We start from the raw sequence: 20,245 nt of genomic DNA on the forward strand, positions 1-20,245 counted from the left end.
CAAGTGCAAACTACACAATTAAACAGACCAAGGAAAACATTTGCAACATCTTTTGCTTGTACAAGACCCTATAACCATATCCACACATTCGCTTTCTACATCTGTTAATTACCAAGCCCCATTGGACAACACCCTCACTCTCATTACCACGAACGACCCCCTACAAATTTGGGACAAACTTGCCATTATCTTCACTTGATGCAGCATGATGCATTTCAACAGTGTATTTTTATTTTCTACCTGCCCCAATTTCACACAATTCGGGCTTGGAATGATCTCAAAATGCCTTCACTTATTTCCCTCCAATATCCCTACATCTTCAACATTGTTTCATTACTTCATGACTAAACTGACTTTTAAAACTAGGCTGAGAATTACGCGTGCATGTCATGTCATTAGAGTTAACAGGAAAAGAACTTTGAAAAGAAAGAGAACTAAACGAAAATGACTAGAAATTACAGAAAACAGAAAATTACATTAGACAGATGGTGAAAGGGTTGGGACAACAAAACAAACAAACCAAACTGGGGTTACAAACCTAGAACAAACCTAGACAACACTAAACGGGCTACTATGACTAAACAAACTAGGCAAAATAAAAGGAATGAAGGGTTTGAGTCACAAGACAATATCTGGATTACAACCCTGGAATAACCCAGACAACAGAAATGACAACAAAATAAACTACCACGACTCCTCCCTGGCTAACCAAGAAAGGAGCATCTTTCCAATCACCAATCTCAACATCTTAGCCACTGAATTTCGCATCAACAATACTAGGACCCTCACAAGTTTTCATCATATTGTTCTTAACAACTTGCTTTTGGGTTCCCTTTGCTGGCTCGTTCTTAAGATCAATCTCTGATAGCGCTAAAAACTTTGCAGCGCGTGGACCTTCGAGGATCTCAGAAGAATTCTCATATTCCTTTTCAAAATAAATCATTCTCACCATATGCGTCTCATTACAGTGTCTGCTGCATCTGGATTTTGTATGACAATGTCACCTGCATCAATAAGCTTCTGAATTGCATTTTTTAGGTGCCAACACTTCTCTATGTCATGCCCTGGGACATCTGAGCAATACACACACCTTTGAGAAAAATCAAACTTCTTTGGAAGAGGGTTTGGCATTTTTAACTGGATCGGCCTCAACATGTCCAATTTCCTTAGCCTCTGGAATAAACTGGTGTATGACTCTCCTAATGGAGTGAAGGTTTTCTTCTTCCGCAACCTCTCATTCTTAAATGCTTGATTGGGTCGAAAACCTGATCCAGGAGGGTTTTGCTAGGCTTGTGGGGGTGGATAGGCATTTTGTGGAGCTGGGTACTGGGAAAGTGATGTACGACTTTGGGAGTTATGTGGAGAGAAGTAGCATTGAGGAGGGACATTTGGTGCACAAGGATATCCATGGGGACGATGTCGAGGTTGGAAGTATTGAGCAGGAAGGCCCATCGGATCATCTTTTCTGTTTTTCTTTCTTCCACCCAAGCTTACTGGGATGTTCTGAATGTCTTTTGAACAACTCATGATTTTGCCTGACTTGATTCCCTCTTCTACTAGCTCCCCCATTTTTAACACATCATTGAAAGTCTTTCCCAAGGTCGTGATCAAATGACTGAAGTAGGTGGGCCCCTGGGCTTGTAGGAAAAGCTTAACCATTTCTTCTTCACCAATCGGGGTACTGACTTGAACAGCTTGCTCCCTCCATCTGAGCCCAAACTCCCTAAAACTTTCCTCCGGCTTCTTTTCCATTTTAGATAGGGAGGAGCAGTCTGGGGCAACACCTGATCTATATTGAAAGTATCGAACAAAATCTTGAGCCATGTCACCCAATGTAGGCCACTTAGCAGCATCTTGACGATTATGCCATTCCAAAGCTGCCCCAGTCAAGCTCTTACTGAAATAGGCCATCAACAAGTCATCTTTCTTTCCAACACCTCTCATTTCACTGCAATAATCTCTCAAATGGGCTACCGGATCTCCACACCCATCATACAAGTTAAATCTTGGCACTTTGAATCCCCCGGGCAGGCGAACGTCAGGGGGCACAAACAGTTCTTTGTAAGGCATGCTACCCTGGTCTCCCCTTCCTTGTTTGTTCTTTAAGGATTGTTCTATGCCTTTCAGCCTCCTGGGTATCCCATCTCGCCCTTTTCTTCCTGTGAACTCTTCATTTACAACATGAGGCCCATCCCTCGGATCCTGCTTGTATGAGTTGGAAACCTTGCGGGCAACCTCTGAGGGTTAATATTGGGCATCATTAGCTTTGAGTGGGTGTTCATTGTTGGGGATGGTGGATAAGATCGGAGGGCAATTTTTGGGAAAGGTAATTGGATTATGAGTGATGGAACTCTTCCCCTTCTTTTTTTTTTGGATTTTTGACTTGTAACACATTTCCAAATGCAAAATAAGAAATGCAATAACAAAAGACTATGCAAACTTAACTAGACAATACAAACTCTAACATCACCTAAAAGACTAAATACTACCATACAAGACTAGAAAATAAAACAAAAACAATTGACTCAAAAACATAAAAAGGCTCCTCAAGCAGCTCCTGAATGTAGTGATCCTGACTGAATGGTCCCGGGGTGTATGTCATGCTCAGACTCCAGTAGGTAGACCCACACCTGTATGAGAAAACTTTAACCAACACTATGTGAGATAATAACACTCCCTATTAGACACATGCAAGACGTAATTGAGGCTATTTTTGCAAAATAACTTATTTAGCCAAAAAGTGGTTAGAAGTGCAAAATTTGGCTAAGACCCTGCAAAGCCAAGAACCTAAGATTTACTAGGAAGACCGGACTCTATGTGGGTTGCCTACGTATCACGGCTCGAAAGACGAGAATTAGGTATGCGTAGTTCGGACAAAATGGATACAGGCGAGAAATAAAAATAACAACTAATTTAGAGAAAATATTTTTTTTTCTTCTTTTCTTTCTTTTTTTTTTGAAAAATGATGAAACATGTAAACTCTTCTTTTTTTTATTTTCTTTATTTCCCTCCTTGTTTTTTTGATTTTTGATTTTTGAAAAATGATGAAAAAGTACAAAAATCCTTTGAATTTTTCAAGCTCTCTTTTTTTCTTAACAAAATGTAACAGAACACCCTCGTTTTTTCTCTTTTTTTTTCTTCTTTCTTTTTTCATTGTTTTTTTTTATTTTTTCATTTACCCTCAGCTATCATTGGTTTGCCAAATGACCCTTTTACCCTTGAATAAATGCAACATGTAGCACATAAGATGCATTAGATGGTCTTTTATTTTTTGGGGTATACATGTCCTAGATGGACCCAACCCCTGTGTTAAGTCCCCAAAGTTGAATGCGCATGATGCAAACAAATATTCTTACTAGGGATCCGGCATAAGGATGAGTTATTCTAGGTTCAAAACCTGAGTATATGTTCTAGACTGTGTACCCGAGCGGACAACTCGAGCCGAGGAGGGGGCTATGTACTGGGAACCAAAAGGTCATCCGGCTTAGTAACTTGTCCGAGCCTCTTTCTTATTTCAAGGTATGACACTAACATAATCGGGAGTCTCGACCAGCGAGCACATCCCTGAAGATGAGAAGAGAAGGGTTTCGTAGCAGTTTATATATAATTCAGATAATATCAAAACGGTAAAAGCACATTTAGCACATTAGGCCCAAACATGTAATAAAATCATATAACAGATAAAGCCAAATATAACAATTCATCTAAGCTCGAATTCTGAACCCTGAACCAGAGATTCTAGGTTCGATCCCCAGCAGAGTCGCCAGAGCTGTCACACCTCCTTTTTACCTACACCCTGAGAGGGTGGTATATAAGGGAGTTTTTCCACTTGAAATGACAATCGAAACAGGATTATTTTATTAAAATTTAGAGTCGCCACTTGGGAAAGTTCATTGTGTCCCAAGTCACCGGTTAAATCCCGAATCGAGGAAAGATTGACTCTGTTTTACAGTCTGTGAGCACAGAAATTTGGGTAAGGAATTCTGTTAACCCGGGAGAAGGTGTTAGGCATTCCCGAGTTTCGTGGTTCTAGCACGGTCGCTCAACTGTTATATCTGGCTTAATTATCTGATCTTAAGCAATTATGAACCTATGTGCAAATTTTAACTTTTAACCGCTTTTAATTAATTTGTGAAGAAGATTGAACGTCATTTAAAACGTGCCTTTGGATCGCGCCACATGAAATGCACCCGCAATCCTAAATACATTTTAGTCAACGTTTTAAGATTTTGATTTGGGTCACATGAAATGCACACCCGAGTCCCTTAAATGTAATTTGACGTAGTTAGCAATCCAATTTCTATACCGTAACGAAATCATGTTCAGCTATAACCAATTCGTGTAAACATACGAGCAAATAACTAAGCGGGAAAATTCGAAACTACAACGAAACTGTGACTATCCAACTAGAGGCAAAGATCAATCTGTGTTGCTTGCTACAAAGAAAACCGAGAAGCAGAACAAGCCTTCAAGCTTGCTAAATGAATCTGCAATGAATAAGGAATTCCACCACATGGCCAAGGCAGTTTCTAACAGGTTGCATACAACTATTTATGATGCCATATTCTCTCATTAAGTACCAAAGTTTCGCCTTCCGATTTTATGTTTAATCTTTCTTTTCAAAAAAAAACTGTCGGGAAGCCTTGCTTTTGGATTAAATAGACTTTATGATCATTTAGAAAGATTCACTCAATTTTTGACAGCCCTATTTTATTAGCTAACTTCGACACTACAAGGCTACCATTAATTGTGAAATCACATATTCAACAGAACTTTAACAATAAAGTAGTGATGAAAATCCGAAGTTAAAGGAAAATTCAACGTAAAATCAGAGTAATGTCCCAACACAGAAAACTAATAAACAAAAATCATCTGAATCATACAAATTAAATCAAATATGAAATGATCCAAAACATTAGAAAGAAGAACAATATAAGAAAGGAAAATGAACCTTTATTGAGGCGTATTTTCCTCCATGAACAGTGAAACAAGATCTCAAGAATAGCAAATCAAAACAAACGAATTACTAATCCGAACCTCGACGAAGCCAGCCTGGAACTCAGACTCTAACCTCGAGCAGTAGTAGGGTTCGAATCGGAATCGACGTTGAACAATTTCGATCGGCGACGAATGAGAACCTCGAATAGGAAAACGGAATGCTTCGCCGGAGCCTCAATGAAACTCGAACAAACTTCTTCGAACTCGGCTACGACGGACACCTCAGCTCGATTTCTTGGACTTTGGACTGGAATGCTCGACTTCAAAACAAGGTCGAGCAGCTCACCTCCATGAATTTTGATATGAGAAGGAAAATCACAAGTTGAAGGCTGGTTGTCGATGGAGTGTAAAAGCAAAAGGTTTCTTTCTTTCGTGTTCTCTTTTGGGTAAACAGGAATGAGGGTTAGATGAAGGGGTCGTTCTTGTATTGCTGTTGCTGAAGAAAATGAACAGGCGAGGGGGGGTCGGAGAAGACGATCCGAGGGAGGGAGGGGTCCTGTATTTGCTGCGCAGCTTTTGTGTGTATGCCCCTTCCTTTTTTTAAGCCTTACTTTATAGGTAGAGTCTAGGTTTAGGTGTATTTTTGTGTTTTTTTCCCATTAGTCCCTAGGTCTTTTTTATTTGTTTTTGCTCCAAAGAAGAGTTTAGAAGGGTCCCTAAGCTTAATGGATTAATCCAAATTGGGCCAAGAACTGGGCTCTAAAATTCTTAAAATTGTGATCCAACACCTTAATTGACTCCTTTTAAAATAAGATAAAAATACTACACAATCCAAAGCTAATCCTAATTAATTAAACTAAACATGAAACTATTTTTGTGTTTTCGAAATTATATAAAGATAAAAATAAGGTATCATTTTTATATATATTTTTTTAAAAAACAAATTATGAAAAATACATAAACTAAAAATATTTTTGTGATTTTCATTTTTCTTGTAATAAAATAAAGTAAAGGAGTAAAAACTAGTTGAAATAGCTATATTAGGCCTAAATTAAATATTTTACGCTAAAATATAAAAAATCTTGGGGAGGGTCAAAAATCACATGTCTACAGATTGCTCCCCAGTTTCAGACTCTAGCAGCTCAGCCAGTTGAAACAGTTCAGCCGGGTGTGGTAGCTTAGATTGGTGATAGAGAAGCTATGTTTGTCGATGCTTTGTGGAGATTGGACAGGTTCACCAAGCTCTTCACTACTACTTTCAGCGATGCATCTTCTGAGGATCCCCAGGATTATTTAGACAGCTGTCATGAGGTTCTCAGGAACATGGGGATAGTAGAGACCAATGGGGTTGATTTTGCTACTTTTCGCTTATCGTGATCTGCCAAGACTTGGTGGAGAGACTATTGTTTGGTTAGACCAGTTGGATCACCAGCTTTAACTTTGGAGTAGTTTACTCAGCTATTTCTGGAGAAGTTCCTCCCCATTACTCAGAGAGAGGCATATTAGAGGCAGTTTGAGCGTCTCTAGTAGGGTTCTATGACTGTTACCCAGTATGAGACTAGATTCATTGACTTGGCTCATCATGCTCTTATCATACTTCCCACCGAGAGAGAGAGAGAGAGAGAGGGTAAGGAAGTTCATTGAGGGATTTATTCAACCGATTCGTCTTCAGATGGCTAGAGAGACAAGGAGTGAGATTTCTTTCCAAGAGGCGGCCAATGTGGCCAGGAGAGTGGAGATGGTTCTGTCGCAGGGAGGTGGTCATGGGTCGGACAAGCGGCCTCATCATTCAGAAAGATTCAGTGGTGCCTCGTCTAGAGGCAGGGATTTGTATGGTACAGGCCATCCTCCTAGGCCCTTTCAATCAGCACTTCAGGTTTCTCATGGTGCTTTAGGTGGTCGTGGTTCTCACATGCAGTATTCTGATTAGTATCCCTACAATGCACCACTAGCTCATATTAGTGCACCGCCGCTCCAATGTTTTCGGAGTGGTCATTCAGGTCGCCAAGGTCAGTCTCAGTTTTTTCGGCCACATCATTTAGGTGGATGTTTTGAGTGTGATGAGTATGGTCACATCCGAAGGGCTTGTCCGAGATTAGTGGGTACTCAGTCGCAACAGCAGGGTTCCCGTGCTATGGTTCAAGCACCAGGTGTTCCAGCGCCCACTCCGCCAGCTAGGGGTTGGGGTAGAGGTGCTAGAGGTGGAGGTAGAGGTGTTAGAGGTGGAGCTCAAACTGCTGGAGGTGGAGGCTAGCCAGCTGCAGGCCATCCTAGATATGTAGTCCAGTGTGATGGGGCCTAGTCCCGATATTATGCTCTTCCAGCCAAGGCTGAGGTTGAGGCTTCCGATGCAGTTATCATAGGTATTGTTCTGGTTTGTGGCATAGATGCTTCAGTTTTATTTGATTTAATGTCTACATACTCCTATGTGTCATCCTATTCTGCACCATATCTGGTCATGCCTAGTGATTACTTGAGTGTCCTTGTATATGTGTCTACACCGGTAGGTGATTCTGTTATGGTAGATCGAGTCCATCGTTCTTGTATAGTTGTGATTGAGGGTCTTGAGACCCATGTAGAATTGTTACTTCTGGACATGGTTGATTTTGATATCATATTGAGGATGGACTGGTTATCATCTTACTATGCTATCTTGTACTGTTATGCCAAGATTATGACCTTATCCTTGTCGGGCTTACCTTATTTAGAGTGGAGGGGGACTACTAGTCATTCTACCCGTAGTGTTATCTCTTATGTGAAGGCTCGACATATGGTCAAGAAGGGGTGTTTGGCCTATTTGGCATATGTTCGTGATTCTAGTGTCGAGGTTCCTTCTATTGATTTTGTGCCTATTGTTCGTGAGTTCCCTGAGGTATTCCCTTCAGACCTGCCGGGTATGCCACCTAATAGGGATATTGACTTCTGCATTGATTTGTCTCTGGCCACCCAGCCCATTTCTATTTCGCCGTATCATATAGCCTCGCCTGAGTTGAAAGCATTGAAGGAGCAGTTGCAAAACTTGCTTGAAAAGGGTTTCATTAGACTTAGTGTTTCGCCTTAGGGTGCGCCAGTGTTGTTTGTTAAGAATAAGGATGGATCGGTGAGAATGTGTATTGATTACCGGTAGTTGAATAAAGTTACAATCAAGAATAAGTATCCGGTGCTGAGGATTGATGATTTGTTTGATCTGCTTCAGGGTGCCAAGGTATTTTCGAAGATTGACTTGAGATCTGGCTACCATCAGTTGAGGATTAGGGCATCCGATGTCCCTAAGACAACTTTTCGCACTCGGTACAAGCATTATGAGTTCTTGGTGATGTCATTCGGGTTGACAAATGCCCCAACGGCTTTTATGGATTTGATGAAACGAGTGTTCAAGCCTTACTTGGATTTGTTCGTGATAGTCTTCATTGATGATATTTTGATATACTCCCGCATTCGGGAAGAGTATGAGCAGCATCTTAGAGTGGTTCTTCAGACTCTGAGGGATAGTCAGTTGTTTGCTAAGTTTTCGAAGTGTGAGTTTTGGTTGAGTTCAGTTGCATTCCTGGGTCATGTTGTATAGGGTATTCAAGATGATCCGAAGAAGATCGAGGCAGTCAAGAACTAGCCTAGACTAGCATCAACTACAGAGATCCGGAGTTTCTTGGGATTGGCAGGCTACTATCGTCAGTTTGTGGAGGGGTTTTCATCTATCGTAGCCCCGATGACCAAGTTGACCCAGAAGGGTGCCCAGTTCAGGTGGTCAGACGAGTGTGAGGCTATCTTTCAGAAGCTCAAGATAGCTTTGACTACAACATCGGTATTGGTTTTGCCCATAGGTTCAAGGCCATATACAGTTTATTGTGATGCATCTCATATTGGACTTGGTGTGGTGTTGATGCAGGATGGCAAGGTCATTGTTTATGCTTCGCGGCAGGTGAAGATTCATGAGAAGAACTATCCGGTTCATGATTTGGAGTTAGCATCCATTGTTCACGCGTTGAAGATTTGGAGGCATTATCTATATGGCGTGGCATGTGAGGTGTTCATGGAGCACAAGAGTCTGCAGTACTTGATCAAGCAGAAAGAGTTGAATTTGAGGCAGAAAAGGTGGTTGGAGATATTAAAGGACTATGATATCACCATCTTATATCATCCAGGAAAGGCCAATGTGGTGGCCAATGCTTTGAGTAGGAAGTCAGCCAGTATGGGTAGTCTTGCTTATATTCCGGTCGGTGAGAGGCCGCTTGCTTTGGATGTTCAGGCTTTGGCCAATCAGTTCGTAAACCCCAGCCGTGTGTTAGCTTGCATAGTCGCTCGTTCTTTTTTATTAGAGCATATCCGAGATTGGTAGTATGATGATCTCCATTTGTGTATCCTTAGAGACACGGTGCAACATGGAGGTGGAAAGCAAGTTAACTTAGGAGGTGATGGAGTTTTGAGATTTCAGGGTCGAGTTTGTGTGCCTAATGTGGATGGACTCTGAGAGTTGATTTTACATGAGGCCCATAGCTCCCGGTACTCTATTTATCCGGGCGCCGTGAAGATGTATCAGGATTTATGGAAACATTATTGGTGGCGGAGAATGAAGAAGGATATCGTTGCATATGTGGCTCGGTATTTGAATTGTCAGCGGGTTAAGTACAAGCATCAGAGGCCTGGTAGTTTGTTCCTAAAGATTGAGATTCCTGAGTGAAAGTGGGAGCGTATCACTATGGACTTCATTGTCAGACTCCCACGGACTTAGAGGATATTCGATGCAGTGTGAGTTATTGTTGATAGGCTGACCAAGTCAGCGCATTTGATTCCTGTGGCATTCTTCTATTCTTCCGAGAGGTTAGCTGAGATCTATATCCGGGAGATTGTTCATCTTCATGGTATGCCCGTGTCTATTATTTCAGACTGAGGTACGCAATTTACCTCACATTTTTTGAGAGCAGTTCATCGAGAGTTGGGCACATGGGTTGAGTTGAGCACAACATTTCATCCTCAGACGGACGGACAGTCCTAGCGGACTATTCAGATTTTGGAGGATATGCTCCAAGCTTGTGTCATCGACTTTGGAGGCTCGTGGGATCAGTTTTTGCCTTTAGCAGATTTTTCCTACAACAACAGCTACCAGTCGAGTATTCAGATGGCTCCGTATGAGGCTTTATATGGTAGGTGGTGTCGGTCTCCGGTTGGATAGTTTGAGCCGGGAGAAGCTCGGTTGTTGGGTATGGATCTGGTTCAGGATGCCTTGAGAAAGGTTAGAATTATTCAGGATAGGCTTCGTATAGCTCAGTCCAGGCAAAAGAGTTATGCCGACCGCAAGGTTCGAGATTTGTCTTTCATGGTCAGTGAGTGGGTATTGCTTCGAGTGTCACCTATGAAGGGCGTGATGAGATTTGGGAAGAAGGGCAAGCTTAGCCCTAGGTTCATTGGCCCGTTTGAGATTCTTGATCGAGTGGGAGAGGTGGCTTATAGACTTGCATTGTTGCCGAGATTATCAGTCGTGCATCCAGTGTTTCATGTGTACATGCTTCGGAAATATCACGACGATCCATCCCATGTGTTAGATTTCAGCACTGTCCAGTTTGACAAAGACTTGTCTTATGAGGAGGAACCGGTAGCTATTCTAGACAGGCAGGTTTGTCAGTTGACATTGAAGAGTTTTCCTTCTGTTCGTGTTCAGTGGAGAGGTCAGTGCGCTGAGGCATCGACCTGGGAGTCCGAGTCCGATATGCGGAGCCGTTATCCCTATCTTTTCCCCTACTCAAGTACTTCCTACTTCTATCCGTTCGAGGACGAACAGTTATTTTAGAGGTGGAGAATATGATGACCAAAAAGGTCATCACTTGTTTTTAAAAAATGAATTCTACGTTCCGAGGCCTTAATAACCTCTTTCGACATCACCTCGATCTTCGTGCATAATCCGGGTACGTAGCCGGAAAGCCATTTTATGAAAATCTGTTAAAAATGATAAATTTTGACTTTAAAATGGATTTAAATTGACTTCGATCAACATTTTAGGTAAACGGTCCTGGAACCATGATTTGATGGTCTCGTAGGGTCCGTGGAAAAATATGGGACTTGGGCGTATGCCCAGAATCGAATTCCAAGGTCCCAGGCTCGAGAAATGAATTTTTAAAGAAAATTATTTTCTGGAAATTTTTATGAGTTTTGGAAATGAAATGCATTTAGAATTTGATGGTATCAGACCCGTATTCTAGTTCCGGAACCCGGTACAGGTCTTATATATGAAATAAGATGGGTTTGTGAAATTTGGTAAGAAACGGAAGTCGTTTGAGGTGATTCGGACCCGTAGTTGTGAAAATTCCTACTTTGAAAGTTTTGAGATTTTTCTTAGATATCTATGCTAAATTCGTTGTTTAAGAGGTTATTTTGGCGATTTGATTGCACGGATAAGTTCATATGATGTTTTTGAGTTAGTACGTATGTTTGGTTTGGAGCCCCGAGGGCTCGGGTGAGTTTCGGAAAGTTTTGGACTTGGAAAAAGTTGCAGGTTTTTGCTTCTCTCAGTGCACAGAGATTTTGTGCTTCGCGTTCGCGTGGTCCCACTCGCGAACGCGCAAGGCTATTTCCTCAGGTGCCAATTTACTCTTCGCAAACGCGGATCTTGGGACACGAATGCGAGGCTGTGGGGGGAGTACCCTTAGCGAACACGTCCAGTCACTCGCGAACACGTAGGCTACTGGCCTTGGGGGAGGGGTTCACATTTTTGTTCTACGCGAACGCGGCCACTGGCCCGCGAATGCGAAGGCTCGAGGAGTCAAAGGTCTGCGAACGCGAGCCTGAGATCGCGAACGCGAAGGTCACCTAAGCTTGACTCATTGCGAACGCGACAGGCCTATTGCAAACGCGATGAAGGCCTGTCCAGTGATTTTAAAATAGAAGCAAAACGGCACTTAACCAAAATTTCATAACTTCTTCTTCCAAATTCCAAATTGGGCGATTTTTGAAAAGGAATTTCACTACAAATCCATAGATATGTAATCTTAGACTCATTTTCTTCAATTTTCATTAAAACCCATTAGATTTTTAGGCATAAATCATGTTCTTAAGGGTAGAAAATTAGGGATTTGGGTAGAGTTAGGGCTTTTTGTATAGTTGGGATTTTGACCTCGTTTTGGGGTCGAATTTTGGAACTAATATATTCGGGCTCGTGGGTGAATGGGTGATCGGGTTTTGGTCCGAACCTCGTATTTTGACCAAGTGGGCCCGGGGTCAATTTTTGACTTTTTGGGAAGAATGATAGGAAATCTATAATTAAGCATTGGGATCGAATTGTTTAGCGTTTATTGATGTTATTAAGTCGATTATATCTAGACACAATTGATTTGGAGCCAAATTTAAAAGGAAAAGCTATGTTTGAGGCTTGAGTTGGTCGTGGAAGTTCGAGGTAAGTGTTCGGTCTAACCTTAGTTTGAGGGATTAGGAGTTGTGTCATATTTGATACATGTTATTCGTTGAGTATGACGTATAGGCATGGTGACGAGTATATATAAGTTGGTGTCAAGCATGACCGTGGGTCCTAAATTGAAATTGTTGTGTTCTTAATAAATACTACGGGTGCCTAAGTTGATGATTCTCTGTGTTGAGCAAGGATTATGATTATTCTCATGGAATTTACTTATGATTGAGTATTGGTGTTAGTTGCGGTTGTTAGGTGTTGGAACTAGTTTGGTTATAGCTGATGTTCCCTTGCCGGGATGTATTTACTTATACTGTCGATTCCCTTGCCGGGATAGTATTATTTCTTTATTGATCCCTTGCCGAGACCCTATTTTTGAAGTGGTATTGTACTGTATATGTGGATCAGGTTACACGCCGCAACAGTAATATAATTGGATCGGGTTGCACGCCGCAATAGTAATATAATTGGATCGGGTTGCACTCCGCAATAGTAATATAATTGGATCAGGTTGCACGCCGCAATAGTAATAGATGATATGGATCAAGTTTCACACCACAACAGTGTTATTATGTTTTGGATCGGGTTGCATGCCACAACAATAGATAATACGGATTGTTTATAGACTGAATGCGAGTTCATTATTGTTTTGCTGCAAATTCTAAACTGTCCTTATGCCTTTCTCTTAATTTACTGTTGGTATTGATATTCTCCCATAGCATGTACCCCCTCCCATCTTTACTTGTTTATTCCTATTTTATTTTTTGCTGCATAGTATATATCTGCACAGGTTTATTTGGTAGTCTGGTCCTAGCCTCGTCACTATTTCGCCGGGATTAGGCCAGACACTTACCAGCACATGGAGTCGGTTGTGCTGATACTACACTTTGCACTATGTGCAGATCCCGGAGCAGCTTTTGGACTATAGCTTTGGGTGGCTGCCTTCAGTCCAGCTAGAGATCCCGAGGTAGTCCTACAGGCGTCTGCATGCCCGACGTTCTCTTCTATCTTTATATGTATTCTGTTTTCATCTACTTTCGAGATAGATAGTACTTTTCTTTCAGACATTTATATGTAGTATTTATAGACAGTTCGTGATATTGTGACACCGGATTCTAGGTAGAGATGTATGTTGGCATTGTCGTACTATTTATGGTTCATTTATCAAATTAAGTCTTCCGCTCGTATTTATTTATCGTTAATGTTTCACTGTTGATCACAAGTTAGTTTAAATTGTTAAAAAAGGCTAATAACTGAGTTAGTAATTCACAATACGCAGCTTGCCTAGTTTTCACGAGTAGGCGCCATCACGACTCCCGAGAGTGAAAAATCCGGGTCGTGACAAAGATTCCTTTATTTGCTATTATTTAGGCACAGTAGTGACCACAAAATTTAATTAACAAGGCTTCCAATTATGGAATTAATTTGTAATTTTCGAAATTAATATCCACCATAATTAATTACGAATTATTCTACTAAAAATTCGTAATTGCACTCCTTATTCAATTTTGAAATTCATCCATTAAATCTTATTTAACTCCCTATGTTAAGAGTCAGATACTAATCAATTAACTTAAATTACTGATGATTTAATTTATTGACTATTTCCTTTAGACTTTCGCTTAACGTATTTCATGTGTCGGATACAAAATTCACCGGCCGGGTTTATACATGAAAACTTATAAGCTTTCATCAAGGTGAATCACCAATCTCTAAACCGAGACATGGATTCCATCAACTAACTATTATTTCGCCAATGTACATTATTATTATCCAATTTACCAGGCATATTAACCCATGAAAGAATCTCGCCTTTTAATAAATCAAAATAACAATAATGCACACAACTAATAATAATTATATCAAGATTAAAAGTATAAGTACATTTAATAGCTAGAGAGTTTATTTTATTAAGTCAGTATAAAATACTTATCTCTACTTGGTCCGTTCAATACATACAAAATATACTAGCACAAGAAGTTCGAATTAAACCATTCCCATAATCAAGATAAATTATATTTAATCTTGTGCTACAATCATTCCTGATGGTTTGTTCAATTCCATCATTAGATTGTGAACTCAAACTTTATACTTATAAGAACTAATGATTTAATCTTCTGTGTATAAGCTAAACTCTATACACTTGTTACAACACGGATTTCGCACCCTCGGGAGTCGTGATGGCGCCTACTAGTGAAAGCTAGGCAAACCAATCATTACAATTATTTAACACTTTTCATTTTAAATCCCGTAACAATTGTGAATTAATATTTTATAAATAGCGGAAATAATAAAGCGGAAGAACGAAATGTAACAATTTAAATTAATACCGACACAAATCCATAAAAAAAAGCTACCCAGAACTGGTGTCACAATCTCACAGACTGTCTAGAGATACGACAAATAGGGGTCTGAAAGATAAATACAAAGTTGTTTCTGAAATACATAAAAAACAATATGGAAAGATAGAAGGAGACGCCAAGGCCTGCGGATGCCTGCAGGACTACCTTGGGTCGCCGGGTGGACTGAAGGAAGCACTCCAACTACTGTCCGAAAGCTGCTCCTGGATCTGCACACAGTGCAGAGTGTAGTATCAGCACAACCAACCCCATGTACTGGTAAGTGCCTAGCTTAACCTCGGCGAAGTAGTGATGAGGCTAGGACAAGACTACCAAATAAACCTGTGCAGTTATATCATATCTCAGTAAAGAAGTGAAAGGTGTGAGCACGTGATTTTTGCCTCACGAAAACAACTCCAAAATAAATCAAAAAATAAATAAAACAAATCTCTGTTAGTGTGCAATTTTTAGAATTTGTGTGGTGTTTGTTAATTATTTGTGTTGTCCGTAAATGTTTTTTTTATAAATAAACAAAATTAAAATAAAAATACATGTTTCATGCATATCTAGGATTTAATTATGCACTTAATAATTGATTTAAAAATAAAATCACAAAAAATATGCATTTGTTCTATTTTAAATGTTCCAATGTGTGATTAATGTTTTGTCTATGTGTTAATAATTGTTAAAAAGGTAATTAATATCTTTGTAAGGGTAATTTTGTTTTTATAATTTTAATTAGGATTTTAATAATTAGGGATAAATTTAGGAAATGGAAAATAGGTTGAAAAAAAAATATAAAAAAATCGGACCTGGATTAAAATCCAGGCCCAAACCAATTAATCCCCTCACAGCCCAATCCAAATACCCATGTCCGGTCCAATGCAACCAAAACCAAACGACGACGTTTGGTCATGTTTTATCAAGGGACGTTGGATCAAATCCATCCAACGGCTGAGATCTTACAAACCTAACACGTGATCCTTACCCGATCCAGTACCCGGTTTAACCCGTCTCCCCAACCTAAACCAAACGACATCGTTTGGTAAAGTGAATAGATCCTAGCCATCCATTCTGCTTGATCTAACGGTCAATATCCATCCACCCCTTCCCTATATAAATCCTAAACCCATACCTCGGCCCCCTAACTAAACACCCCCCCCTCTCCACTATTCATCATCGTCTCCAAAAAATATACCCCTAACCCTAGCCGCCCTCATTCCCCACCGCCTGAAACCCGGCGGCAACAACGCCGCCGGTCACCACCTTAACACCCCAGACTCTTCACAACCTCCTCTTCACGGATCTGGCCTTAATTTCCTTCGAATCAGGCCCCAACCCTTCGAATCTTAAATCGAAGGTTGGCCTGAAAACCTTATCTTCTCCAATGGCCTCCAAAATAACACCACAGCTTCCCCTAAATACCCTCACCACGGATCCGTTAGTTGCATGGCTCGACTCCTACTGGAACTGCTCGAATCTTCATTTGAAGATTCGAGTGAAACCTGACCCTATCCCAACCTACCTCAAACTCACACCAGTTACCCACCTGATCTCCCTCGTGCCTAGAATACCATTGGTTTGATTCGAATATACTTAGAAATGTTCGGATTTGAAATCAAAAAATCTGAAACCCTAAAAATTTCCAGTCATGGAATTTGTCTAATTCAAGTGAAGGATTGAGGTCTAAGAGACTTTAATCGAGGTATTCTCAGTTGAGAATACTTCGAATAAAGTCTGTTCAGCCTCAAAAGGTCCAAGTCCGAGTCGACCCTGTGTCCGTGTGATTTTAAAAATTCAAAGGTATTTTTTCCTATTTCTTTTTATATTCTATGTATATATTGTTGCCTGTTTCAGTAGCTGGTGTAAGTTTTCATATTTGTTTAGTTGATTCCGTGATTCTGTCTCATACCCGTCTATTTGATCAGAATTATAGCAATGTTTCTGTTTGTTGTGATTGTTTATAATGTGTATAATCGGCTCGATTAAGTTCGTTGATTAGTTGTTTTGTAAATTCTAGTTTCCGTTAATGATAATTGTAATAGCACGCTTATTTGTTTTGGATTGATTATTATCATTGAAGTCAGTTAATTAGTTCTTCCCAATTAGTTAACTCTCGTTTAATAAGTCAGAAAGTTTGTCAATTTGTGTGTTAATTTCTGAACCAGTTGGTTTCAGGGCATTGTCAGTATATTGACAATGCTCCTGTATTTGTTTAATCTCAGTTCAATGCTGAAATTCAGTTTAACTTGTTATGTTGAATTCAGTATAATGTTGTTGTGATGTTGGGTTTGAATTCAAGTTTACAGGGGTTGGGTAGATACAACTGTGTTAGGAAGTTGATTAGGATTGGTTCTAGCTGTTTAAATCAGAAGGATAATTAAGCCTGGACAGATTTTAAAATCTGTTTTGTATCAGATTCTGAATTTTAGTTTAAAGGCAGTAATAACAGTAATTACAGTAGGATTTCTGGGGTATTTCTGGGATAAAACAGTGAGGGTAATATAATAATAATAGTGGGCTGAAAGTGGAATGTTAATGGCTTTTAATTTAATGGGATAATGGGAACCAAAGGGTAATGGAATGCTGGAAATCAGGAAAAGTTCACTTAATGGGATTTAAAGTAGGTAAAAGCAGATTTTGGATATGATTTTCTAGTTTTAATAGAAGAAGGGGTCCAGGCAGCACTTAAGAGAAGGGGGGCAGACCTGTATAAATACAGGAAGCAGATTTTTAAGAAAGAGGACTGATTTTAAGACTGATTTTAATACTCAGATTTTGAAGAAAAGAAAAGAACTCAGATTTAAAAAAAAAAGAGATCATAAATTAAGAGAGGAAAACTGAACAGAAAAATCAGAAATAGGAATCCGAAACAGATAGAAGAAAGAAACTGAAATCCGAAGTGTTACCTTTCTAGAATCTATCCGTTGTTTGTTTGTGGATATTGTTCGGTTTAAATCTGAAATTTTCCTCAAATTTCTGTCACTGTTCATTCGAGTTAACGGGTCTTGTTCAGACTTGCTGTGTTATTGGTATATTCTGCCGGTGTTTTGTTGCTGCTATTACTGCTGAAATTTACTCCTTCTACTTTCATTTCCAGGTACATATCTTTTAAACTCATATTGTGAAGAGCTTCAACATGACAAATAAATGAAGCTTGGAAATTATAATTCTGTTTTCCATTCGTCTAAGTTCATTAGTTTAAATTTCAGTTTTGCTTCATGTTGGTTAACTAGTAGTGAGTTCGACACGATGGCTATAAGTTAATTGTCTTATTTTGAAATTCGTATAAAAGCTTTGTAATAATGTTATCCATTTCGAAATCTCATTAGTTTAGTTATATTTGAACTGTCAAAATAAGGAACATGGCAGAAAGTTGGCCATTATTTAAACTTTATGGTATTGTTAGTTAGGTACAGCATAATATGGAAATATCAAGGAAAAAATACATTATTTGTTTATTTTGTTAGTTAGTTAGTTGTTGTTTAAAGCTAGGTGATGTTGGTTGCATTTTGCTATATTATGGCATAACAATGGTTATGTTTACAATCAATAGTTGAAAGTTGCATTAGTAAAATCCGCTATGTTCACAATGTCAAAATATGGCGAATAATGTTGTATGCAATATCATTTTATTAAGTCAACAGGTAGATTTGTTCTCTTTCTTAATAACAAATGGCCTAGGAATTTTACAATGCGAAAGTTAGCGTTTTCCAATAGTTCGCATAGGTTGAGAATAGAAATCGTTTCGATTATGTATATCCCAAACTCAATCATAAGCAGAATTAACTAAAATAACCATGCATATCAGATTAAGAACAAGCGATGTAGAAGTAGATTAGATTTATGACGTGTAACAATTTTAAGAGTGCAAAAATAGCATTCGTTGCAAAAAGAATAATGAGAATTCTCCGAAAATATCATTTCCTTTCAAGAATTGATTTTTTAGTTTCATACGCTATTCACATTTTTAGTATACATATGTTGTATTTACTAAAAAATAGTGTTAATTATATGTTTGTTCTTATCTTTAAATTTGAATAGTTTGGAGGAATGTAATTCATACGCGAAAAATATAATCAGCGGTCAACATTTAATAAACTGTGAATTCTTTTCAAAGAATTTAAGGGCATCTCAAAAATGGGAATTTCTCATGATTTTCACATAAAAATGTATGGATATAATAAACAATTTGTGGAAAATCCATAATACCATTACGAATATTTTGCGCGATTAGGGATGCGTTCGCGTAACCTGATTATATTTTTAAAAGCAAATTCGGATTATGCGTTCGCGCAACTTCGAGCGAATATTTAATAAAAGGGATTTCTCCAAGGATGTTAAAATAATTTCATATAACCCGAAATGTGCAGTTCACTGTTTAATCATACAAGGGCGACGATGTTCTTAATTTTATTTCTAACTTCGAACGTATGATTTTTTTTTATAATAAAAATATAAAAAATATTATCAACCTTTTTATGTACACGTATGCGTGGCATGATTCTTTATGATTATAAAAGGTATATAATACGAGTATACGTACGCGTAATTCGTTTATATAATTGTAAACAATCTAAATAAAAGCGGTAACAAAATCATGCAATAAAAAATGTATTTAGTAAAATCAAGATAATTAAGCCAAGAATAAAAACAGTTGAGCGACCATGCTAGAACCATGGAATTCGGAAATGCCTAACACCTTCTTCCGGATTAACAGAATTCCTTACTCAGGATTTCTGGTTCGCAGAATAACAAACAGAGTCATATTCTCCTCGATTCTGGGATTAAAACCGGTGACTTGGGGCGCCTTAAAATTCCCGGGTGGCGACTCTGAAACAAATAAACCAATCCCGTTTCGACTGTCCTTTAATTGGAGAAAACTCCCTACGCACCCTCGCGGGCGCGGAAAAAGGAGGTGCGACAGCTCTGGCGACTCTGCTGGGGACCAAAGTTGAAAACCGTAACCCAGAACCACTGGTTCAGGGTTTAAAGAATTCGAGCTTTAAATAACTGTTATATTTGGCTTTATTTATTATCTGATTTTTTTACATGATATATGCCAAATGTGCTAAATGTTGCTTTTTACCGCTTTAATATTATTTGAATTATGAATATATACAACTGCTACGAAACCCCCTTCTTTCTGAGTCTTCTGAATTTATCGTGTACACGTGCGCGTGGCCCACCTTTCTGTTAAAGTCACACCAAATAAGACGAAGTCGGGACAAGTAACTAGGCCGGGTAGACTTTCGTGCTCCCGGTACGTTGCCCCCACTTCGGCTCAAACTGTCCGTTTGGGTAAGCCAGGTTTAGAACAATATGCCTCAGGTTTTTCACCTAGAATAACTCAGCCATGTACCGGATCCCTAGTAGGAACGTCTATTTGCATCATGTACATTTGGCCTTGGAGACTCAACACAAGGGTTGGGTCTGTCTAGGACAGGTGAACCCGAAATAAAAGACCATTCTGATGCATTTTACTTGCTACCTGTGCATTCATTTGCCTCGAATATGCTTGTTGACCAGCTTAATCGAAATCATTGTGAGAACCGAGGAATAAAATGGGTTA

General features: G+C 39.3%; 1 protein-coding gene across 1 annotated transcript in view; it reads left to right on the plus strand.

Moving 5' to 3' along the window:
- The window catches only part of LOC107775719 (glutamine synthetase cytosolic isozyme 1-2-like), a 107,866-nt gene that overhangs the window by 40,322 nt on the left and 47,299 nt on the right, over positions 1-20,245 (plus strand). The window contains exon 8 of the mRNA XM_075232429.1: positions 13,125-13,133. Within this exon, the coding sequence (XP_075088530.1) occupies positions 13,125-13,133 (9 nt within the window). The remainder of the gene's footprint in view (positions 1-13,124; positions 13,134-20,245) is intronic.

Source organism: Nicotiana tabacum, chromosome 16, assembly GCF_000715075.1.
Source record: "Nicotiana tabacum cultivar K326 chromosome 16, ASM71507v2, whole genome shotgun sequence".
NCBI lineage: Eukaryota > Viridiplantae > Streptophyta > Magnoliopsida > Solanales > Solanaceae > Nicotiana > Nicotiana tabacum.